This window comes from Eschrichtius robustus, chromosome 7 (assembly GCF_028021215.1).
Source record: "Eschrichtius robustus isolate mEscRob2 chromosome 7, mEscRob2.pri, whole genome shotgun sequence".
In the NCBI taxonomy this organism is placed as follows: domain Eukaryota; kingdom Metazoa; phylum Chordata; class Mammalia; order Artiodactyla; family Eschrichtiidae; genus Eschrichtius; species Eschrichtius robustus.
The window spans coordinates 131,250,936-131,275,761 of NC_090830.1; the positions used below are offsets into that span (position 1 = coordinate 131,250,936).

General features: G+C 53.3%; 1 protein-coding gene across 1 annotated transcript; it reads left to right on the plus strand.

Annotated features, from left to right (window-relative positions):
* The first annotated feature begins 230 nt into the window (after window positions 1-230).
* Window positions 231-20,219, plus strand: GPR26 (G protein-coupled receptor 26). The gene is made up of 3 exons (XM_068549075.1): window positions 231-898; window positions 10,072-10,185; window positions 19,988-20,219. The coding sequence occupies exons 1-3, from the start codon at window positions 231-233 to the stop codon at window positions 20,217-20,219; spliced, it is 1,014 nt and encodes a 337-aa protein (XP_068405176.1).
* Window positions 20,220-24,826: the final 4,607 nt, after the last annotated feature.

A 24,826-nucleotide genomic window follows, 5' to 3' on the forward strand; every position in this document is an offset into this window, starting at 1 on the left:
ACCGGCGCTGGCCCGGGAGGTGGCGCGGGCTCCAGGGCTGAGCCGCGCGCGCAGGTGCCGGCCCGGGAGGTGGCGCGGGGCTCCGGGGTGGCCGCGCGCCCTCCGGGGAGCCATGGCGGCGGGGACTGGGGGGCGCGGGGCGGCGGCGCCGCCGAGGGGCTGAGCGGGCGGCGGGTGCGCCATGGCGGCGCCGGGTTGCGGGCCCTGAGGGCCGGCGGCGGGCGCGCACCATGAACTCGTGGGACGCGGGCCTGGCGGGTCTGCTGGTGGGCACGATGGGCGTCTCGCTGCTGTCCAACGCGCTGGTGCTGCTCTGCCTCCTGCACAGCGCCGACATCCGCCGCCAGGCGCCGGCGCTCTTCACCCTGAACCTCACGTGCGGCAACCTGCTGTGCACCGTGGTCAACATGCCGCTCACGCTGGCCGGCGTCGTGGCGCAGCGGCAGCCGGCCGGTGACCGCCTGTGCCGCCTGGCCGCCTTCCTCGACACCTTCCTGGCTGCCAACTCCATGCTCAGCATGGCCGCGCTCAGCATCGACCGCTGGGTGGCCGTGGTCTTCCCGCTGAGCTACCGCGCCAAGATGCGCCTCCGCGACGCCGCGCTTATGGTGGCCTACACGTGGCTGCACGCGCTCGCCTTCCCCGCCGCCGCGGTCGTCCTGTCCTGGCTCGGCTTCCACCAGCTGTACGCGTCCTGCACGCTATGCAGCCGGAGGCCGGACGAGCGGCTGCGCTTCGCCGTCTTCACGGGTGCCTTCCACGCGCTCAGCTTCCTGCTCTCCTTCGTCGTGCTCTGCTGCACATACTTCAAGGTGCTCAAGGTGGCCCGCTTCCACTGCAAACGCATCGACGTGATCACCATGCAGACGCTCGTGCTCCTCGTGGACATCCACCCCAGGTGAGGGCAGCCCCAGGTGAGCGCTCTGGGAAGGGCTGCGGGGACTCGGTGGGGGAGGGGTGTCTTTGTGGGAGGAAGGGGCTCCTTGTCTCCCCCAGGCTCTGCTGTGTGGCTTTGGGCAAGCACCTTTTACACCGAGCCTCCATGTCCTTTTTGGAAAACTGAGGTCGGGGGGAAGGGCCAACGTTGCCTGTCTCAAGACAGGTGCTTAGCGCATCAGCAAAGCAGGACCACCAAAAAACGTGGGTGAAACAAATAGATACATTTTTGAAGCATCACGGTAGAAACCACAGAGGAGCCGAACTTTGCTGGACTTCTTATACTTATTTTATGTTTGTAGTTTTCACTTTAAATAGCATAGGGAAAGGCAGTCATCTCTGTTCACTGCTTTGAATGGTTCTAATCAGGCCCTGAGAGCGTGGCCTGGATGCTTAGGGCGCTCCTGAAGAGCTTTTCAGACAGGAACACGCTGCTCTGCTGGGTCTTTCCTTCCTCTGGCGTGCGGCACTGCCGCTGTCTCCTGCTCCTGTGTGTGTGAGAGTCCTCGGGCTGCGCCTGCCTCTGTGGGTCCTCAAAGGAGCATCTGAAGGGCTCTGAGGGGACGGGGGTGCCCTTCCTACTCTTCCCAGACAGCCCTGTCCCGTGTCTCCTGGACTTGAAGCCTGGGAACCCCTGCAGAGGGAGAGCGTCATCCTGAGGCTCCGGTGACAAAACCTGCCCACCCTTCCATATTCACCCAGCCTCTGTTTCTCAGGAAGACAGCTCGGGGCGGGCAGGTCAGGTTCACGTAGCCCCCCGCCCCTGCCCCTGCCCCTGGGAAGTCCTGCCATCCTTCGGAGCCTCTGGGGAGAGAAGGGGGGGACTCTTAGCTGAGGTGTCCTGAGCTCACCTTGGCTTTCCCCCAGAGAAGAGGAACGCAACAAGGGGAATGGCTGCTGGTGTCCCTGCAGTAGACGCTGCTGTTTTATATCCTGGTGCCCCAGACGCTAGAAGGGGGGTTTTGGTGTCAAGATGGCATGAAACGTGAGGCAGGCAGAAGGTACCAGTGTGGAGGAGGCCAGCGGCAGGGAGGGAGCTCGGCCCCTGTCGTGCAGATGCGTCCCCGGCCAGGGAGAAGCTTGTGGCTGAGGGGGACAGACCAGAGGGTCAGTGTGACCAAGAGCTCCTTCAGTTGTGGGTTTTTTTCTGCCCACGAGCAATACAAAGAGAAGACCTTGAACTTCACTGCGTCTGAACACAGGACATGTATGCGTGTGCCCGTTGTTCCCCTCAGGATGGCCCTTCCAGATTACATGCTGGACCAAAGCTTCCAGTCACAGAATCTTCCTCCCAGAATCATGTACAATATGTACATGTAAATGACACCAGGGCATACGAACCATGTATGAAATTGCGTGAGCCTCACACACACAGTCCTATGTGTTCATATATCAACTGCCTGGGTAACAGATCACTCCATGTCACAGGTGGGCACTCCTGCACGCTGACACAAAGGCATGCACTGACTCGCTGCATGTGGCCGTGCATGGTTCAATGCCATTTAAGGATCGCAGAGCTCTTCCCCTTCCTATCACCTTGGGGCGGGAGGACCTCACTTTAGAAGCTGCATCGTCCCTAGGACGTGCACGGGGACTGCTCTAGAAGCTGTAGACAATGTTGTTTAACTCTCGGAACTTGGACAATTTCTACAGTAAGCCCACTTGCCGTGAGTCTAACAGTGGAGGAGGGAATGAGCTGGGAAAGGAATCAGTTCTTATCTAGACCAGTATAAACCCCGTCTCCGCTCTCCCTCCAACTTCCAGAACAGGAGGGCAGTGGCTCCTTTTCAGCCCATTTAGGATGTAGGGTCGGCTCCAATCTTGCCGGTCTGCCACGGACTCCAGGCCAGACACTACAGAGAGAGCTCCCAGGGGTGTCAGGAAAAGAGGCGGTTGCTCGGCTGCCCTCCGGTCCTCTCTTCTCTCCTCCACTTCCCTCCGGGGAAATTTGACTGCTTCTGAGCCCAGGCTGCTCTGAGGAGACCCTCTTCCCGGAGCCACGGACAGGGCCCTGCAGGGCCAAGGAGCAATGCCGGCCTACGCTGGGGAAAGGAAGGGCTTCCGGTGGGAGGATTGCCCTCGGCCAGTTCAGACAGGCCCCGCTGGCTGAGGGCTGGCCTGAGGTTACGGAATAGTGGGCAGATGGGACAGCACCGCCCCGTCAGTGACCACAACCTGCCTTTCTCTGTGGGGTCGGTTCCCAGAGTGAGAGCATGGGTGGTGGGCCGCACGGGAGGGCACCAGCTCCCTGATAGCGGATTCACAGGCTTCTTTCTTGGCGTCTCCAAACTCTTCCTTCCCACAAATGAGAAACTGCAGAGCTAACTCGGGGGCGCTGCCCCTAGGTCCCCCGAGCCTTAGGCACTAAGGCTTCAGGAAATTTCCTGGCCAGTTGGTGCTGGGAGCTGGGGGGGTGGGGTCCAGTCCCAGATCAGCAGAAGCCAGGCTTCCTTATCCGGGCAGCCAGGGTGGCAGGTGGAGGTGACTTTGCTCACTGGAAGATTCACTTAACAGCCACCACACTGATGGCCTCCTGGGACTTGATTTTGAGTTCCCTGAGGCCCAGGGTGGCATTTGTCAGGAAGCTCCCTAGTGATGCCAGCTCCTCCTGCAGAGGGTTAAACGCAGTGAGTGACAGGCTGGACCTCTGCTTTACCACCCCCAAAAGGTCAGGGACTCTCTGCTCTAAATTAAATCAGGGACCCTGAGAGACGTCCCCCACTCCTGCCTTTCTGGGGTGGTTTCTCGAGTTACTACAATCATAAAGGAGCTGGGAATTCCTAATATTTATCACCCACCTGGTCTCCAACCGCTAGTGTGCTTGGTTCAGTTCTCCCAAACCACAACTCCAGACCAATTATAACCAGATCCTCTCCCTGGTGCGACCAGAGACGTAGAAGGGGAGCCCGGACATCGGTGCTGCCGCCCTTCTCTCCCCGTCCAGCTGAGGGCGCCACTCGCCAGCACAGGTTAATGACTTCAGACTAGACTGTTGGCGAAGCATACTCATTCTTGTGATCAAGGGCTACAGGGGGCTGGCTGAGTGCCGAGACAGAGGGTGTCAGAATTGTGCCATAGTAGATGGAAGGGCTCTCACTGTGCCCTTGACTTTGCAGATGAGGAAGTTGGGAGCCCCAAGGAAGGGGGATGCTTGCCATATTTAACAGATCTGGACTGTGGCTTCACCCAAGACTCACACCTAGGTCTGCTCCTAAGGTTTACGGATGGGGCGATAGTGCAAATGGAGTTTCACAAACCATCCACATGAATAGTTAGGATTTCTAAATTCAGCTTACAAACTGTTAAATGAAATATGTTCTATCCTCCTACCTTGAGAAATATACATTTATAACACTTGGCAAGGCTGGGTTCAAATTTAGAGTTCTCGGGCTCCTTGGAGTTCAGCCTTAGTACATGGCAGGGGGAGCTGAGCTGGCCCCATGCCACAGCCGACCTCCCCCCCCGCCCCGACACCCCAGCATGGAAAGGGGCCTCCTCACACAAAGTGGGCACTGCAGGCTATGCCTCCACATGTTGCTCACAGATGTCTCCCCTCTGGTCTCAAGCCAAGCACACAGGTGGCACAGCCCATCCTCAGGACGACGGGCCCAGGGAAGATGCCTGTGCACTTTCCGGAAGCAGGATCAGGGCATCTGGGCAAAGAATTCCGTGTCCCATGTACCTAGAGCTTGGTCTAGAATGGAGGATGTGGATTCTGGGTGGGCACATCCCCTTGGCCCTATGAAGTCTTCATTTCGTGGGGAGGTGTGGGTCCCTCAGTATCCAGGACCCAGGACAGGGCCCCTCTGGCCAGGTCACAGGGCAAGACTATTCACATCAGTCCTAACCCCAAACTCAAGGCTCTTCGCCACCAATCGGTCAGCTCCTGCCTTTGCCTTTTGTTTCATTCTCCAAAACTCCAGAAAGCAGATCTGGATGTCTCTGTGAGTACTCTGAGCGCGGCTCTGGACTGGCTACCATCCTCTGGGGATCAGTCAGGACCCAGACCCACCGTCTTGTAGCCACAATCGCCTCATTTACTGACTTTTCAGACATTCCCAGTATCATCCATCCCTCTGCTCTATTACGGAAGCCTCCTGGGGACCATGTCTTTGGCCCTACATGTCGCAGTGCTGGAGGGCGCATCTCCTTTTGGCTCAAGGAAACTCCGTGTCTTGTCACGGCCCTGGGATCGCCCCACACTGGTACAGTGCTTGCACTCTGGGCAAACGAACCCGGGCAGGAGAGCTTTGGGCCTCTCACCCTCTGCACTGCAGATTCTGCTGGGGAGTCCAAGGACTCCAGCTGCCACCACCAGGCCCGGGAATATCTGGGCGTTAGCGTAGCTAGACGCAGCGTGCCCATGGCTCAGTGACCCAATGGGGGGACACCCCAGATTTTGGCGTCAGGAGACCTGGAATGAGTCCTGGTCTGTCTTGAACTTACTTTGCAACCCTGGGCATGGTATAAACCTTTTTGGCCCTCCGTGTCCTCTTCTGCAAATACATACAATGACTGCTTATAGGGCTGCAAGGGTTCAAGGAGCTCAGTTTTGCAAAGCTACAGCGGGAAATAAATGACAGCAAGTGCAAAGTGATTTTATTATGCTGTCGTTTTCGGAGCTGGTGAGTTGCTCCCATACGGGGCTTAAACAATACTAATGATAAGCCAGAGAGCCGCACTGCTCCCCTCGGAGCCTGGGAGACTGCCCTGCTGTCCTCTTGCTGCCGCCTCCCTGGTCTCACCTGGAAACGGGGGTGGGGGGCACTGAGCACAGAAGTTGGGTCCATTCTCTTCCTTTGCAGGAGTTCAGGGATGCAGCCACACGGTTCCAGACTGGGTGTCAGGAACTGGTGCTAGCCCTGCCTGCAGCCCGCTCTCCGGGTGGGCAAGTCCCTGTCTTCTTTGAGCCTCAGTTTCCCCATCTGTGAGCTGGGTTGGGTGGGTGAGAGCATCTTTCGTACTACACAGGACTGTAGAGCCTAGCCAGCCTGCCCCAGAGCAGACACATGGCCAGGCCCACGTGGATGTTAGCCAGGCACAGCACCCATCCCACACACCCGCTGTGCTCCCACAGCATGCCAGGCGCCATCGAAGTTAGGGAATAACATCCGTCGCACCCTGGAGACCCAGAGAGGGTCACAGAACCAGCACGAGAGCCCAGACTCAAGCTCAGACCTTGTCTGGCACATTCCCTGGTCGCAGTGCTCCCTCTCTCTCCCTCTCTCTCTCTCTCTCTTTCTCTCTCTTTCTTTCTCCCAGCTCCCCTTGTAAATGCAGCAAGAGAATTTTTGCCATGGGAGGGATCCCAGTGGTTTGGGGGTTCAAGGTAGTGCTGGAACATAGTTGTTGTTTTATAAATATATGCCGAATGAATGATAATTAGGATCCGCACTTAAGTGCTTACTCTGAGTCAGGCACTCTCCTAGGTACTTTCTGGGTGTTAACTCAGTTAATCTCAACAGAACCCTACCAGATAGGCACTCGTATTGTCCTCATTTTAGAGATGAGGAAGCTGAGGCACAGAGAGGCTGGGTAACTTGCCTAAGGCCACACAACAAGTAAGTGGGGAAGCCTGGGTTTGAACCCAGAGGTCTGGCTCTGGCACTGCTCGCCTGCTTACCACTTCACTATCAACCAGACAGGACTCCAGGCCATGGAAGTGCGCATGGCCTGACATCCACTGACGAGTCTTGCTTTGCCTGAAAAGCTCAAGATTTTTAAGTCTCACTTTAAGAAATCTATTCTAGGGCAGATCTCTACTATCATCTCTTTTGAGAAGGTCACTTAAAAATGATTGAGTCTTAATTTTCCTAAGATGTTTTTAAGGGCTGTTCATTAATTCAAAGACGTACACTCATTAGGTGTTTTCTGGGTGTAAGATGTTGAGCTTTGTACTGTGGGAACCCAAAGGAGGAATGTGCGTGCAGAATGCTTGCTATTGAATCCTTCTCTCCGGTACAAAGCTTTGCAGGAACAAATAAAATTAATTCCCTATAGGATTTTACAGTGTAGAAGAGTGACATTGATTATTCTAGCCTCTAAAGTGTCCGTTTTATTCCTGTAGAGTCACTGAAATGTTTCTGTTTATCCTTCTGAAGACCTTCAAAGCTTTAACCAACATCTGTCTTTAAATATTCCTCAGGGCTTTGGGGCAGGATTGTCTGGTGTGGCAGGGTGGGGGACTGCTTCTCCTGGGGAGACAGCTGAGTCCTCAGACCCTCAGGAGGAACCCAAGTCCCTCCTCGAGGGCAGGGGCCGGGGAGGGCAGAGGAAGCTCCTCACTCCTTAAGAGCTTGGCAGCTGGTGAGTCACTTCAGTCCCTGATAAATGGTAGCTCTGGTTATAGCCATAACTATGAAATCTTCTGCAGATAAGTGAGGAACCAAATTCAGAGAGGTTGAGCGACTTTCTTGAGGCCACACAGCTATGAGGGCACAGCTGGGACTAGGACACATAGCCAGCACTTGTTCACTCGTCAGGGTTATTCTAAATGTCTGAGAAATGGATAACATGGTCAGGGTCACAGACTGGAGGAGGGCCCGGCCCCAGTGCACCACCAGTTTCTCTCGTGTCCCCTTGATTCATTTACGATGACTTTGGTGCTCATTTTCGAGGAGATGCCCAGAATGCTGTACTCCTCTCGTGGGGTGAGTGTACTGTGATGGCTCAGGACACCCAGCTCATACCCCAAATCTCCAGCAATTCCTACATCGATTGCACTGAGAGTTTTGGGGGAAGTATTTTAATATTAAACAAGCAGTCCTGTGTCATGGAGAATGTGCCAAACACGCTGCTAGGTTGACCATTGTCCTGATTTGCCTGGGACTGCAAGGGCTCCCAGGATGTGGGACTTTGAGTTTGAAAACCAAAACAGTCTCAGGCAAACCAAGATGAGTTGGTCACCTCACTGAACCCAGACCTCCAGGGTGGGTACTTATGCCTTCTCTCCATGCCACCTGTGTTCTGCATATGTCACAAGAGCCACAGGACTTTGGGAGAGGACACTGCAGACACCCAATGTAAATGGAAAGGGAGGAGACTTAAGACTGATTCTTGCTGTGTGGCTTTAGGCAAAGTCGCCCCTCTGTCCCCGCCCCCTCGGCTTGTATTTTTCAGATTTTCTGAATGAGGTGATGCCCCAGTGCCTCCCCAGGGATGTGTAATGACCCCAGTGAATTGACAGATGACACTCAAGGCTCCAGAGTCAGATGGCCTGGGTTCAGCTACTGCCATCACTTAGGGAGACCAGCCATCCTGGGTTGCCCGAGATGGAGGGGGGATACTCAGACGCAGGACCTTCTGTTTTTAAAACCGGGACGGTCCTGTGTAAACCATCCAGGCTGCAGGACTTTTAGTGCTAAAACTTGGACAGTGCTGGTTATCCGGGACAAGTTGGTCACCCTACTGCCACCGCTCACCAGATCGCTGTGTGATCTTGAGCAAGTTACTTAACTCCTCTGTGCCTCAATCTCCCTCCTTATCTGAAAACATGAAGATTACAATTGTATCAGTCCTTTGCTTATAGAGATGTGAGTATCAAGCAACAAACGCATATGAACCCCCATCACAGTATCTAAGATGGCACATATTAAAGACTCAAGAAATGTGAGTTATTAATATTAGCTATTAGAAATTAATTCATAATGTTAGTCATGAGTAAGACAAGTTCAGCCAGTATGAAATCTGTCTTTACTGGGCCAGACTCCAGTTCCCAACTCTCTAAATTCCTGGAAAGACACAAGTCAAGGGAAAAAAACATCCTGCAAGAATTTCAGGGGCCTTCAATCCAAACTAACATAGCATTGCCCCTCTGTGATCAGAAATCGGATAAAGAAGAGTCTCGATTAAGTATTAAAATGACAGTTCTTGTGGAAGGAAGGGGAGGCTGCCCTGGCGTTCATGCTGCTCGCGAACCTGGCTCAGGAATATTCTCTCCACTCCTCGCTTCTGCTGAACAGACTGACCTCATTGCGGCGCCAGGTCACTGAAGCCCAAGCCTGTCTCTGCCAAGTTATCTTCACTCCTGGGCAACTCTGTCCACAGTCTTCCTCCCCGTCCAGTTTTGGAATCATATGATTTCTTTTAAAAGTAAACAGTAGAAACACATGCCCACGTTGGGCCCCATGGTCTGGAGCACGTGAAGCCTTACGGCTGGGCTCGCCTTTACGTGCATGCGCCTTGGCTGTGGAAATAGACAGACCGGCGGTTGCTTGTGCATTTCCCCGCGGCTGCAGGAAAAGGGCTGCAAGAACCATTGCTCCCAGGTGGCGTGAGGTGTCAGTTCTCGGAAGGCCGGGAACAGAGCGGAGCCAGGAGCAGGGTGTGGTTAGAGGCGTAGGTGACCATCCGCGGAGCCGTGGCCCCGATTCTCCGGGGACCTGGCGGTCCCGTAGCTTCACCGAGCTTCGTCTCTGAACAAATCAGGTGACTTCTGCTTCAGTCACCTCATAATGCGTTACCTGTAGCTCCGGGCAGGGCTGAGGCTTTGGGATGGAAGAAACAGGGCTGAAGGTGTGGAGGAAAGGAAGCCCTGGGCCACACTGCACACAGAGCCCAGGCCACCCCAGCTGGAGAGGACCAGCTTTCAGTCACATGGACACGGGTTCAAATCCCGCCTCCACTTACCAGCTGAGCAAATCATTGGGCCTCCCTGTTCTCATGGTCTTCATTGTAAAACAGGGTAGGTAAAATCCACCTGGCAGGTTCAATTGTGGTGAAGATAAAAATTAGAGATATTACTTACGGAGTGTGGACTCGGGCTGGCCCATAGCACGTGATCAGTGAAGGATACGAGTACTAATAATGAGTTTATATTTGCACTTGCTTTGGGTACTGTGCTAATTGCTTCATGTGCTTCATGCATTTAATTCTCAAAGCAGCCCTTTGCGGCATCTTATTATATTACTATCCACGTTTTACAGATGACGACCCTGAGGCTTAGCGATGTCACACAAGGTGCCCAAGGTCACGTGCCTACAGCTCAGACTTGAGCTCAGGTCTTTCTGGCTGCATGGCCAAGTTCCTACACTGGCGGCCACTGCCTGCGTGTACAAACAGTAACTCGCTGTGACCTGGCGGGCCCCCCCATGACTCACCTGGCCACGACTCCACTTCTCCCTCTCTCACGCGCAGTGTGCGGGAACGCTGTCTAGAGGAGCAGAAGAGGCGGAGGCAACGCGCCACCAGGAAGATCAGCACCTTCATAGGCACCTTCCTCGTGTGCTTCGCACCCTATGTGATCACCAGGTGAGCCTGGCGAGCGGGACACGGGCTTGGGGCAAGTGGGGCGGGCACGGGGCTCTGGAGAGCGAAGCAGGGCCTGCGTGGCCTTTAGCCGTGGCCAGCCTTGCTTGGCCACATGTCTTCCAGAGGCTGGATCAGGGCATGAGAGTGAACTTGACAGGTTTAGTGAGAAGGGCACACACTTTTTCTCTTCAGCCTCAAATTCTTTTGGATTAGACTACGGACCGAAAGGCAGTGAGACTCTCTCCCACTTGATCTCCAAATCACATCATTCTAACCCTCAGCCCCCACCCCAGGAGACCCGAAAGGACAGGACAGGAGAGAAAAGACAGGGGATAGCACCCTGCAGGGATTGGGTTCTTACTGCCCACTGAGTGCAGGAAAGCCCAGCTCGGCATCCTCAGCCCAGACACCCTGCAGAGCCAGTGCCACGTGCCACCTGCACAGGGACCAGGGAGCGTGCTTCATGCCCAGCCAGGGGGGCCCGCCTGTCCCACGGCTCCAGGGATCTGCCACGGTTAGTCCAGGCGTTGTGAGCTTGTCACGTTCTCTCCCAATCCCAACCCCCCTTGCCAGCCAAGGTTGCAGTGCGCTGGCCTCAGGGCTGTACGTTCCAGAAGCCAACCTGCTCCAGCTACAGAATTTTCCTCACACGTTGAGGCCAGCAAAAAAAAAAAAAAAAAGTATCACCCACTCAGTTTTGCTCACTGGAGGGGAAAATACCCACACAAATTTGTATCCAAAATGGCTTAGCTGTTTGGGAAGGTGATAATAAAAAGGACTTTGATGTTCTATTAGGAGGTGGATGCGGAGCCTGGGAAGTAGGGTCTGTGCAGGGTTTTGTGTGCATGCGCGCGCCTCTGTGTGAAAGAGAGAGCGCACAGCCCATCCCCCTGCATCCCCCAGCATCCTCAGTTGGCAGGGACATGGAAGGGACGCCCTGCCTCAACGTCCCCCAGAGTCGCGCTCCAGAGAGGAGGAGCTCAATGTGCCCAGGTCCCCCCCTCTTTCCCTGGCCCTACTCATACTGAACTGAAGCCTGGGCCCCCAGAGCTCCACCTATGCCCCCCATCCTGCTTTCTGCAGCCCAGGAGAATGTCTGTCCTCTACTAACAGAGGCCCTGCCAATTTGCAGACAGTGAGCTGGGGTTCCCCAGAGCAGCCCCCATTCTCCAGACACCACAACCCCGGAGTGTCTGTCACTGTCTTTTCTGTGCATGCCACTCCCTCCGGGGGAAAGCCAGGGGGCCTGCATTCCACTTTAAACATAGGACATAGGACTGGCTGCAGGTCTCTTCATGGGTCTGCCCCAGGCAGAGCAGTCTAGAACTGCCCGCTAGACCTCAGCGCTCCCAACATTCTCTATGGGAGACCGTCCTGTGCGTCATAGGATATTGGCAGCATCTCTGTCGTCTACCCACTACCCGCCAGCAGCACCTCTTCCCTCCTGCTCCCCAGTTTGGACAACTAGAAAATCTAGGCAGCCTGGGGACCAGAATCACCCCCGGGTGAGAGCCCCTGGTCTAGGCCCGCCACGTCCAGCCAGGACGCCGAATACCATGTCATAGCATCTGATAGGGAAGCGTCCCAGGCTTCTGAGGCAAGAGCGAGCGAAGTGGGCTTGGCTCTGCAGGGGGGCAATCCCAGCAGAAGGGACAGCATGAGCCAGGTCTAGAGCCCTGCGCGGGAGCCACCAGCCACAGGTCCCTCTGAAGCACTTGAACATGGCTTGTCCAAACTGACATGTGCTGTAGGTGTAACATGCACACTGGGTTTCCCAGGCTTAGCATGACTGTGTGTGTGTGTGTATATATATATATGTATATATATATATATATACATATATATATATATGTATATATATATATATATATAATTAAAACTTTTTACATTGATTCCATAGTGAAATGGTGAAATTTTGGATATATTGGGTTAAATAAGATTTGTAATTAAAATTAATTTCACTGGTTTCTTTTCCCACCTGTGGCTCACCTTCGCTTTCTGTTGGACAGGGCTGGCCTGTAGTCAGGGAATCTGGGGTCTAGGTGTGCCGATGCCCTTGCTCCCAGCTCCTTTTTTCCCTTGACCTCTAGCTGCCCGTATCATCCTTTTCTGACCAGGAACCCATTGGTTCCCAGGATCGCCCTTCCGGCCGCTCTGCAACAGTGCTCAGAAGTCCCTCCCTCCCTCCTCCCCTGTCCAGCGCCCTGCTCGATGCTGGAGCTTATAAGCAGTGGCCAAATCAGTGTCTTCCTCTGCGGGGTCAGGTGCACTGAGGCAGGAGTCCTCGGAGGGTCTGAATGAGGGGATATCAGGTCCCAACACCTTTGCGGTGTTGCGGCGGACAGATCCTTGTGGTTAATCCTCTTGAAATCACGCCCCTCTGGGAACCACACCCCCGTACCCACCCTTCCGTGACCGGGGGGAGAAGAGATTCTGATGAGATGCCTAGTCTCTGTGGTAGCTAGGCCCCCAGGCACACCCCCGGGAGATGGACACCTGTGAACTTGCTCTTCACATGCAGGGGAGCCCTCTGGGCTCCAGGTGTGTGCTGGGCACGGCCAGGATCACATCAGAGCTACACTTCCACCACCAGGGCAGTGAAACTGCCAAACAGGGTGGGCTGGGGTGGGGGTGAGGCAGGATTTGCTCTGACACCCACCTCCAAGGAGCCTGACCCAAACTCTCGCATCTTACGCTGAGTCCGGGCTGAGAACCACACATTGATTGTGGGGAGAAATCAACATCTAGTAAGGAATCCATAAAATAACCCATGCAAGGCATTCACCCTGGTATATCCTACTATCACCGGCACTGGAATCGGGACCATGCGCACTTTGGGCGGCAATTGATTCTCCTGCTGTTCTTCTCAGGCTGGTTTCCGAGTGTAGACACAACCACCCCAGTCTCAGAAGAAGCTGAAGTCAGACTCTGCTCTGGAAATGTAGTTGAGAATTTAACTTCTTGCAGGAATTGATTCCTTATGGAGAACCTAGAGCTGTGGGTTATGGAAGTGGAGGTTTCCTTAGCAGTCTCATCCAGGGAGGGCGAGTTGATTGCAGGCCACCTGGGATCCACTGCATGGGGCAAGCCAGCGCAGTGTTGATAGGGATTCTGAAGCCAATCCAGTGAGTGACTCAGCCAGGGTTCCAGCCTGGGTCTGCCTGGAGCCGAAGCCCACGCATGGGGCCCCTTGCCCTGCACTGTTCTGCTTCTCTGAGGGCCTGGGGGTTCCCCCCCAGAGGATATAGGAGGGCACTTTGTGCCATGACCCCCTCAGAACCAGGAAGCTGCAGCTTCTGTGATGATAAGGTCAAGGTGTTCAAGTGTCACTTAAACCCCTCACTGAGCTGTCAGTGCAGAAAACGCTATTTCCCGAGGCTCCACAGTGACAACCTCTATCCAAGCAGCCCGCCTTGCTACTCCCCCCGTTGGAGCCTTATAGGTGGAGACGTGCACAAGCATGTGGGTTCATGTCAGGCCAACCGTGGGGAATGCTGGGGGCTGGCAGAATCAGAACGTTGAGCGAGAGAAGGGGCTTGTGCTGTGACACCCGCCCTCCCTCTAAGTTGATCAGGAAGGTCCGGCTGGCAGGGAGGAGGTCCCTTCTCTTTATTCCCAGTCTATTCACATCTGCCTGATAACCTTCGCAGACTGGGAAGCATCATTCTTGGGTCAAGAACCATTCAAGTCTTCCAGTAGATTCTCAGGCTTCCCTTACTGGAGAACGCGGAGTCTTTATAACCATACCTATCACTTATTCGACCCTTGTAATGCACCCAGGAGGTACCAGTGCATACCTGATTGCATCTAGTACAGTTGTCCTGCAAGGTGAGTGCTAGAGCCCTCATCTTACTGAGGGTCAGCGAGGTGAGATGAGTGGCCCAAGGCCATAAGAGTAGTGACTGGCAGAGCCAAGGGTTAAAGGTCAGTGCCAGGCCTATTGGCAATAATTTAGCCCTGTGGGCATGTTACATCTCCAAAGCCTGGGGACCGGGCACTGAAAATGTAGAAATGCTTATCCGCAGGCTTTTGATCCAACTTCCTATGCCCAGGCATCTTGGCATGAACCCAGACATAGTATCCAGATTCCTGTGGGTAAAGGCAGGTAGGTGAGTGAGTTCTTTCACCAGAAGCAGCGGTGGGTTCGCATGGAGTCACCTCTGACCTCCCACCTGGCTGACAGCAACTTGTGTGGACCTGGAGCGGGGCTCAGAGGCCATCAATGCTGGCAGCTGGAGCCATCGTCAGACTCGGTGGCCTAGCGCTGACCATGAAGCCAGAACCTCTCAGAAAGACAGTTCCCCCAACTGCACCAACCAGCCAAAGAGCCCCTTGCACCTGCACTTTGTGGCCTGTCAGATGACAGAGGGACACTTTGGAAACCTCCACCCTCACTCTTAATAGGAGTCACTACCTTCTATTCACACACTCACACCGGTTCCCAGGTCCTCAAAGCCCTAGTGGGTCACATCTGGATCTTTCCAGAGTGTTTGAGTATGGTCTGAGGATTTGCAAGAGATTGGCATCCAAAAGCTCTAATTACATTTTTCTGAATTAAAACGTACACGTCTAGAAGCATGTGTGAGGCTATTATCTCTGCAGCAGTACAGGCTTACAAATAATTATGGTTGTCCCAGATCATCGGAGTGGGGCTTTGAGGCATTTGTGGATCAGACAGCACCATTATTGTGGCTTTTCAGAGTCACAGAATTATGTCAGAGGGGTTTAATATGCAGGTGTCTGTCCGGTGTTAATATTCTATTAATAAAATGCCTTTTCCCTGCTAATGTCTCATGAACATTTAAAGCTCCAGCTTATTACTTACATGTCTTCACATATGCAGACCGGATTCTCCAGAAGTCTTCTTGGGAAGACATTGGGCTTGCTTCCCAAAAGATATTCTGTGGCCCACGTTGCATTTGGTGCACAGCATGTGTGTGTGTGTGTGTGTGTGTGTGTGTGTGTGTGTGTGGCAGTGGGGACAGATGATGGACGCACAGGGGGTGTAAAGAGGGGTGTGGATTTACCACTTTAGATTCAAGGGTTGACAGTAAAGGCCTTGACTGCCCCCTGGCACCGAGTCAAGGAGCTGGGAGGGGCAGCCTGGCACCAGGAAGGCCTGTGGTCTCTGGTGCCCACAGTCCAGGGTTCAAATCCTGGCTCTTCCACGTCCAGGCCATGCGGCCTTGGCCCGTCACTTTGCCTGGGTTCCTCCTCTGTAGTGTGAAGAGCAAGCAACACTGTCGAAGGGGGCGGGTGGGAGGTGCTTGAGACAATGTTTGTCAAGCGGCTGCCAAAGCACTGAGCCTCTGGGGACACAGAGGAGGAGCTGGGTCTGGGGCTACTGGTATTACGGGTCTTGTTCTCATCCCCAGAATTTAGTTTCTTTGGAGAGTCCACTGTCGAGCAGAATTGAGACATTGGTTTCTCTGGGGGTTCAGAGAATGCCCGAGAGTTCTGGCAAGTGTGCCCCATCCTCCTCCTGGGACCAGGAGGGCCAGGCTGGCAGGGGCGGGTGAGAGGTCCCTGTGGGTGAGGGGCCAGGGGGCCGGCTTCCTGGCCTGTCAGCCCTCTGCTGTGACAGCCAGCAGAGACTTCCCGTGACCCTGTGCTGAGAGAAAGGACATGGCTCCCTGGAGGAGCCCCCCCGAACAAATAAATACAGAGCTACGGGGTGCAGAGGTGGGCCAGACACATAGGACTTGGGGTGGGGGGAGAGGGTGGGTATCTGTTCTGTGTCACCCTGAGTCAGAAAAATACCCATCTCTGTGCTCGGCTTCCGATATGGTCCCAGGCCACAGCCGGCAGCATTTCACACCTCCCACCCCAGCCAGGCTCTGACCAGACGTCCCTAGGTGCTCACAGCGCGTCTCTGAACAACCTGCCTCAGAGTCACCTGAGATGCTTAAGAAAGCAGACTCCTGCCCTGGCTTCCCCTCCCCTTGTCCTACCCCCCATCAACCCTCCGCCTGACCTCTCAGCCCAGGGGATCCTCGGGGGAGCCGTGTCAGGCTGTCTGGGGCAGGCATTTGTGCATTGTGAGCACGGAAGCATAAATGTTTCCCCCTGAACGGAGCCTGATGGCCGAGGTTTTTCCGGCACACACCTCAGGCGGTGCATGGAAAGTCACCTTGGTGCTTAATGGAAGGTGAGGGCAGGGGGCAGGGAGCGCTGGTTGTGGGAAAAACTCTGCTTTCCGGAGGGCGGGGAGGGGGCAGTGCCCTGCTCCAGGGGCTGCTACCTCTGCAGACCCAGGGTTGACCCGTAGTGCCCACGGGCTCCAGGAACTCCGTGGGGCTTGGTGCCATGTTGGTGTTATGACCAGGGACCCACAAACAACCAAATCCTGCCTAACACCCCCCTGCATCCCCACGGGGTTCCTTAGCGGATGTGGATCTGTTTCCCAGCACTGCTGCCGTAACTAGCTTCCACTAAGTGGCTTAAACAATAGAAATGTATGGCCTCAGTTCTGGAGGCTGGAAGTCCAAGATCAAGGTGTTGGCAGGGTGGTTCCTTCTGAGGCTGTGAAGGAGAGTCTGTTCCAGGCCTCCCTCTGAGTTTCTGATGGTGAACTTGCAATCTTTAGTGTTCCTTGGCTTCTAGAAGCATCACCCCATCTCTGCCTTCATCCTTTTGTGGCATTCTCTTGGCGTGCATCTGTGTCCAAACTCCCCCCTTTTATAAGGGCACGGTCACATTGGATTAGGGGCCCACCCTTCTCCATTAGGACCTCACCTTAACTAATTACATCTGTAACTACCCTATTTCCAAATGAGATCACATTCTGAGGTGCTGGGGGTTAGGACCTCAACACATGAATTTGGGGAGACATAGTTCAACCTACAACAGGGAGCTATAGCGAAAGGAAACAAAGTCCCACTTAATTAACACCTGAGCCCAATAACCCCTAAATGCAGGGCTCTTGGGGTAGAGCTGGGGGCAGGGGCAGGAGAGGGGAGTTCAATAATCCACCATGGTTCGTAGCAGGGAGAGAAGAGGCAGGGCATGGCAGGCACCTAGTAGCACGCAGTGACCCTGCTCCCGTGGAAACTGTGACTGATCAGGAAAATAATGGCCCTTTCTTGGAGGGGAGGGTGTTTGGAGGAGGTGAGCAGAGCTGGACCTGGCATGAGAAGATGGGCTGGAGTGTTCCCTTTCTAAAAGGTCATCTGGAGGGGACCACGTGATCATCCCCTGCCCAAATCTAGCATTAGAAAGAAGCAGTTGTAGCAATATGGAAGTCCCTGCCCCTGCCCAGTCCCCTTAAACAAGTGGGGACTTGGAACTGTCAGAGCTGGAACAGAACAAAGCCGGCCACAGCAGGCACATGGCAGAGGGGTCCACGTGCCCAGGAAAATAAAAAGGCGGGTCAGCCAGCCACATCCGGTCACGGAAGGGAGCATGCTAGCTTCAGCCTGGCCCGGGGGCCACTCGGGAGCAGTGCCCAGGCCCAGACTGATCCAAAGCATCTCTTTGCCTGGAGGCCTTGATGGAGGCCAGATGCGGGCTTTTCAAAGCAGAAGTCGTGTACACTGTGGACGGGGCAAGTGACAGAAGTGCTGGGTAGCCCATAACCACTTCATGGAAAGGGGATTCTCGGGGCTGGAAGGGACCCCAGAACGCATCCCGTCCCATCTGCAATGTGGAGATTTGAATCCCATCATGGCACCTAGGCAAGACATGGGCTGCAGTTAGATGGAAATGGGTTTCCCCGTGGAGGAGATGCCAGCTTGCTGCTCAATCTCTCTGAGCCTTGATTTCTTCGTCTGTAAAATGGGACTAACGATGCAGAGAATAATTGTAAGGTTAGAGATTGTGCACATCACGTATTTGGCCCAAAGGAGATACTTAACTGGGAATTATTATTACTGAGCCAGGCAAGTTCAGATTTCACATAAAATCTCTGAGAAGCAAATGCAACAGATTTTACCTCTTAATTATCTAAATGGTGAAGTTTTAAATTGTCCCAAATAGTTTTACTCTGTGAAATCTACAGAACCTGCAAATAATCATTTTGATCTTGCTGGATGGTTTGATGATATTTGACTCTTAATAAATCCTCCTGGGAGAGCCAAAATGCTCAGACTGAATTTAGCAATGTATAGAAGACTAGACATTCTGGAAAAGTAATTTGGCATCCCATAGCAACAATGTGTTGGTATTCAGCTGTTTCATTGTTATTATTAGGTGTGAATTCTAAACTCGGAGGTTTTTGTTCCCTTAAATTCATCACTTCCCAAAATAGATTTCTTAAAAGTACAGATTTCTCAAATGCCAACAGCTCCATTTCCCCATTCGGGCTCCCAAGGGGAGGAGCAAAACCATGGCGGCATACCCCCTCGGAGTTGGAGGGCAAGGGTGGATAGCGGTGCTGGAAATGGGACGCCTAATAGAAGGGCCTCGGAATGGATTCATTAAGGATCTATTCGAAAAGGGGGTCATCGCAGTGGGGGATCTCACCCCACCAGCTTCCTCCTCCTTCCTTTCCTGGGCTGGTCCTCACAACCTCAGCCCAAAGAAGCCTTCAGGAAAATCACTGAAGTTGGCAGCCCAGAGTCACAGCCCCAGCTCAGTCCTCTCTGTACCTGGGTTCTCACCTGGGCAGCCCTCCAAGCTGAGAGCCACCGCTGCCTTCCATCTTGCCAACCTCCATGCCCTCCCCCCGCCAGGTAGAATACTGGTGCCAGATCCCAGTCTGAGCACAGATGCTGGAGTTTCCTCTACCACTGACTTGCTGTGTGATGTTGGGCAACCCCCTCCCCTGTCTGGGCCTCGATTTCCTCATTTGACAGTGGGTGGGGAGAGGGTAATTTATAAACTCTAAGTTCTCTCTCAGCTCTGTGGCCTTTTCTACCTTATATTAATGCTGGGTAACGTCCAAGTATGGCCAGGGGTGCTGAACACACTTGGGAGAAAAGAATAAGTGGCTTGATTTGGGAGAATTCCGTTTACACAGAGGAGGGCTTTTACTACCTCACAGCCTGGCCTTAGCACCATTGAATGGAGCTGTTCGATGGATACCTGGAGGACTCTCAGAACTGTGCCCTTTGACCTTCTCCCAAAGAATGAGGGTCACTTTAGGGTACCCTGACTGCTGCTATAGCCAGGGGCCACCAGAACCCCAACCCTGGGAAGAAGCTTTTCCCACCAGCAGATTCTTTCCTGATGCAAGCCATACTTTGAGCTTTGCTGAATATTTGCAAAATTAAGCTCAGCCCTTCCTCCCAGGCAAGCTCCCTTGGAAGGCAGAGCTAGGATTTGAAGCCAAGAATCAGTCTGCCCTAGTTGCAGTGATCATAGAGATGATCTTATTCAACTCCCCCTTTTTCATAGAAGACTCCCAGGCCCCGAGAAGGGAAACAACGTGCCCAGGGTCACACAGCAGGTCAGCAGCACAGCCGGAGCAAATGGCCAGGGTGCAATTAGCTATCAGTGCAATTCTTAGATCAGCTTGGGTGCCTGGGTCCAAATCCCTGCCTTTACAGGTGACTGGCAAACTATCAGTACTTAACCTCCTTGGACGTCTGTTTCCTCACATGTAAAATGGAGATGTCTCGTCTCCCAGGGTTCCACGAAATCACGTGTAAAGTGCGTCCTTAGCCCAGCACCTGGACCAGAAGAAGTGCCTGGAGAACGGCCACCATAGTTACGGTTGTAAATTACCGTTGTCATTGTCACGGGAGGAGGAAGCCTCAGAGAAACTGAAGCGTGGCCGGGAAGCTGGGGTCAGGGGCTCAGGCTGGAGCCTGGGATGCGGCCAGCTGCGCTCTCCTAACGAACGCCCTCCCGTCTCTGTCCGCAGGCTGCTGGAGCTGTCCTCCGCGGTGCCCATCAGCTCCCACTGGGGGGTGCTGTCCAAGTGCTTGGCCTACAGCAAGGCCGCATCTGACCCGTTCGTGTACTCCTTGCTGCGACACCAGTACCGCGAGAGCTGCAAGGACATTCTGAGCAGGGTCCTTCACAGGCGTCCCCTCCGCTCCTCCGGCCTCACCGGCGACTCCCACAGCCAGAACATTCTGCCGGTCTCTGAGTGAAGGGCGCTGCTCCTGCTGGAGAGCTTGGAATGAGACGGCTGGTGAGAAGACGGGGCGGGAGGGCTTGGGGCGCCTGGGCCGACTCCACCAGCCGCCACCATCTGCCAAGCCCAGGGATTCCGGTTCCCTGGCTTCGCGGCGGGGGAGGGGGGGCGCTCTGAAGCCTGCTTCCTGGTTCCTCGAGGGCAGATGTTGAACTGTCCCTGTTTATCACCAAAGGATGACCGAGGGACATGCTGTGCTCTGGCTTTTCTTTTTGAGAAGCTCCTTTGAGCTCCTAGACTCACCAGAGACTCCCTGGGAGTCACACCCGGTCCGGTCATGGTCAAGGACACACAGTGCTGGTGGCAGGTGGGGAAGCATGGCGTCCACTGCTCACTAACCCCTGGATGCTGGGCTCCATGCTGAAGAAAAGTGGTGACCTCCATGGGGCATCAGTCGTGCTGAGAGTGGGGCTGGCAGTGGCCATTTAGCCCCACATCTGGCGTGGCCACCCTTCTCCACACGTAGTGGTGGCTGCTTTAGCCCAAATATTATTCAGCTGGAACTAAGTGAATTGCACTCAGCTGGGACCCTGGGGCCCCCACGTCCAAGGGGAAAACGTCTGCCGACTAGCGTTGCCCAACCGTTGCTGACCAGTTGTCTTAGAAATGGCTCTACTGGATTCAACTTGTATCCCTCTCTTCCCTCCCCCTCCGCCCCACAGCTAACATTTGTGTGTGTAGACAATCTTAGCATGAAGCTGGTTTAAATAAGCAGTTACTACTACATGTAATAATGTTCTTTGGAGTCTGACCCGAAGTCGCCTTCTTCTGATTCACATGTCATATAACTGTTGGAGCAAAGGAGAGGCAGGAGGACAGTGGCTGGTGTCCCCCACGCCGGTCTGTGACCTGAATTTGCAGGAAGCGTTTCACCTTGTCTCACACATCTTGTCCAGCGCGTTCTCTTAGGTGATTGCACAAGAACTGACCCGAGCAGGGTTTTAGCCTTGATTTTAAGGCACTGGGTTCCATTACCCTAAGGGTTCAATATCCTAGTTTCTGGAAGTCATCAACAGACAGTAGAGGCTTCCCAAGGTGATCCAGAAAGTGTCCTGTGCCCATGATGGGAGAGGGAAATTCTTATTGAAAACCGTAACTCTAAAACATATGCCAATTCACTAGCAGCCCCCATCTTGATTGAATAAAAACCAAGGTGAGTGGACCTTGAATTAAATTAAATGCTTTCTGCCCATCCACTTTTTTTTTTCTTTTACCATTTCAAATATTGTGTGGATGCTGAGAGCAGTTATTTCTCCATCCTCCACTCTATGTGATTCCTCCAGGGTGGAAAGGATGGGTGCACAGGACTCAGAGGGGTCATTGTCTCCGTCCTGCTCTGCAAAGCCTAACTTTGGAAACATAGAAGGGAGGACCCATTTCAATAGGGACCAACCAGGAAGAGCCTGAAGCTTTTCACTGCCAGTGGCCCCAGTATTGAAAAACGGAGAAGTGTGTGCATGTTTGAAAAGATGGCGTTCTATTAACCTTAGCTCCTCATTTAGAAAACAAATCACTGAGCCTGGCCTACTCTTGTCTAGTTTCTAAGTTTCCATGGAGACAGACACAGCCTTTGAAGCCTTGCCACCTTCCCGCTGCAGCTGGAGGTGTGCTCACACCTGCTTGGAGGAGCCAATGGCACACACCCCTTCCCAATTCTGTGTTCTGGGACATAAGCTCGGTAGCTTGAAATCAGCTGTGATGGGCATATTTATACCAAGAAAGTCAGTAAAGGCTACAAATCGGGCCTTTTTCTCCACTGAGAGCTCATTGCTAAACATCTACCAGCACATCGCTGCCCAGACAGAACTTTGTGTGTTACTGAAACAAAACTGCTCTGATTCAGAGCGCGTTTGGCCACTCAAGTTTGAATCACAACAGACATTCTTTTTTGTGGCTCTTTCCTAGCGTCAGGCAGCTGTTCACCCTTCATTGTCACAACATCAAAAGAACCAATGAGGTCGAGGACAAGCACAGAGCCAGGAAAATATGTACAATTGAGCCTGACCATCTCCCCTTCACACAAATACTCCTTGGGCAGCAGAGGCGTAGTGGTCCAGTGGATGAGGTCAATAGACAGTCAAGTTCAAGCAAACAAATACGTTTTCATCAATGTCAGTTTGGAGGAATAACTGTCATCTCCTCTTCCTGCTCGTTCTGTGGAGGAAACAAGTTATACTCCCGGAAGCAACTCTATCCCTTTCACCTCTTCTTTAGTGAAAAAATAAGATCTGTCACCTACAATGCCACATGTCTTGAAAAGATGCATTTCATAAATTACACTGAACCTTAGGACTGCCAAAAAACCAATAAAACCAGTTGTATTGGCATCATGGTGACAACCCCCCAGATATGCCAGTCGGCTGGGTATTTTCATTATTATTTGAACACAGGCATCAAAACCCTAGGAGAAGTGAGAAGAAAATCGCTGCGTTGGCGATCAGCGTCAACCAACTCTGCTAGAATTACCTTTAGCTAAATGTTTATATACAGTCCATAAAATTCTCCCCAGCTTCTTTATTCCCAAGAGAATTATCTACCTCATTTGGTAATTTATCAAACGTAACATGGTAATGTGGATTTCTCAGGTAGAACACTTAGAAATGTCCAGATCAGCATCTATGTCAAGGGCCTGGGATAACTTCCTTGACGTCAGTCTAGAATAAGGCTTGATATTGAAGGCCCGAACTTGGGTAGACAGTTGGGCTCGGTGTGAGAGCAATTTAAGAAGATGGAGAATAAAGCCTCAGTGGAGAGGCTCTCAAATTCCTAAACCCACATCCAGGGCTCAGTTTCTAGCCCTACCTGATCTGAACTTGTAGGTTTAAACCCCATCTGTGATGGCTTTTTCAGTCACTCTGCAACTCTAGCTTTTCTTTATGCTGCTTCTTAGAGGGGATTTCAGGGCCCTGGGAGCCACTGAGGGAGAAGTGTTGTGGCATTTGGGGTTTGTGTGTCTCATGGTCCGCTGGCCTCCCAAAGATGCTTCCCTAAGAGCCTGCCTATTTTCTGCCATGAAGTCGGCTGGTGGGGGAGGGGAAGTTGCCTTGACTCATCTCACACCAACTGTACATTCCTTCTAGGACTCAGCTCAGACTTCTGCCACCATGAGCAATAAACCTCTCTCCTCATGTTTGTGAAGCTAGTTTTCTTTTTCGTGATGCCCTTCTTTCTGAGAGAAGATGGAAAGAACAGGCTAAGTCCAGGTCCTGGCTGCTGTCCTTTTACATACTTTGGTGCAGGTAGATGATGCCTTTGCAGGGCTGCAGTGTGACCCTCGGGGGGGACCGCAGGCTGTGCATTTTTAGAATTTACCCAAATTCAGCATCAACCAATTTGCCTATGATTTCAATGAGGATATTTTATCAGGTGCCAGAAATTCCTCACATCTGCTCGTATCCTTTGGAGCACTTGCACCACAGGGGAGAGAGAAGTCCTGGATATATCTGAGGCTCCCACTACCTTTCTGGAAGGTCAACAGCATCTGCAATGAAGCCATTGGCCCCTGAACTTTACTATCCACAAGAATCACCAAGAGACGTTGTTTAAAATTCAGATTCCTGAGCCCCTTCCCCGGAGATCCGTTTAAGGAGGTCTGGCAAGGCCTAGGATTCTGCATTTTCAGACATCAGGGCCCAGGTGACTGTTGCAGGTGGACTTCAAAGTCCTCCCTGAGGAAAAATGATCTTAGACACCTGGATAAACTCTATGGAAAACTGGGTCTTTCTAAATATCTAGGTTTCAATTGTCTTCTATGGTTCCCTAACATGCTGAATAGTTCAATCTCCAGCTTACTCAAGGGCTGAGTCATTTTGTTCTCAGAGGGACAAAATTGATCACGCCATGAAATTTTTAAAACCTGTTTTCACGAGACTCTGGTGGAACAGGAGAAGCTGCCCAGCCTACCTCTGAAGGCCTTTGCAAAACAGCCTCCTTCCTCTCCGCGGGGCTCCCGGCTGGTAGGCACGAGATGTGTTGGGTGTTGGCAGGGTGGCAGCACTCACTGGCTCGACACTGTGTTAGAGAAAAGGGAGCCTGGCGCTCAGAGGGCCCCGGAGGGATGCTTGCTTGGGTCCCGACACAGACTCTGTCCGGGCAGCCTGGCTGGGGGAGTCGATGGCTTCTAGACCCTTCGCTACTAACCAGAGTCCTCACCCCTGCCCCCTTCCGACCAGCTTCAGACCCGGGGGGCCGAGCCAGCCGAGGCAGGGCCAGAGAGAGACAGTACTGGATGACCACCCTTGGCTGTGGGTCCTTTGTCGGTTCCCCGCTTCATCCAGCATGGCTGACCCTGCTGGGTCCCCCACGAGCAGCTCGTAATAATGACAACCTAAGAGCCGGTGTGTCCTGAGTGAAGACTAGACACCAGACACCACGCTGAGAGTTTGGGGGTAGCGTTTCCACGAATCCTCATAATAATCCTATGATGTCAGTACTATTACTCTCTCCGTTTTACAGATCGGGCAAAATCTGTAGGTCCTCGGGCAGCATGTAGAGAAATTTGAGGGGCAGCACAAAATAGGTCTCCAGAAGGGTGGGCTGGTACTGATGGGAAGTCCCCAGCTT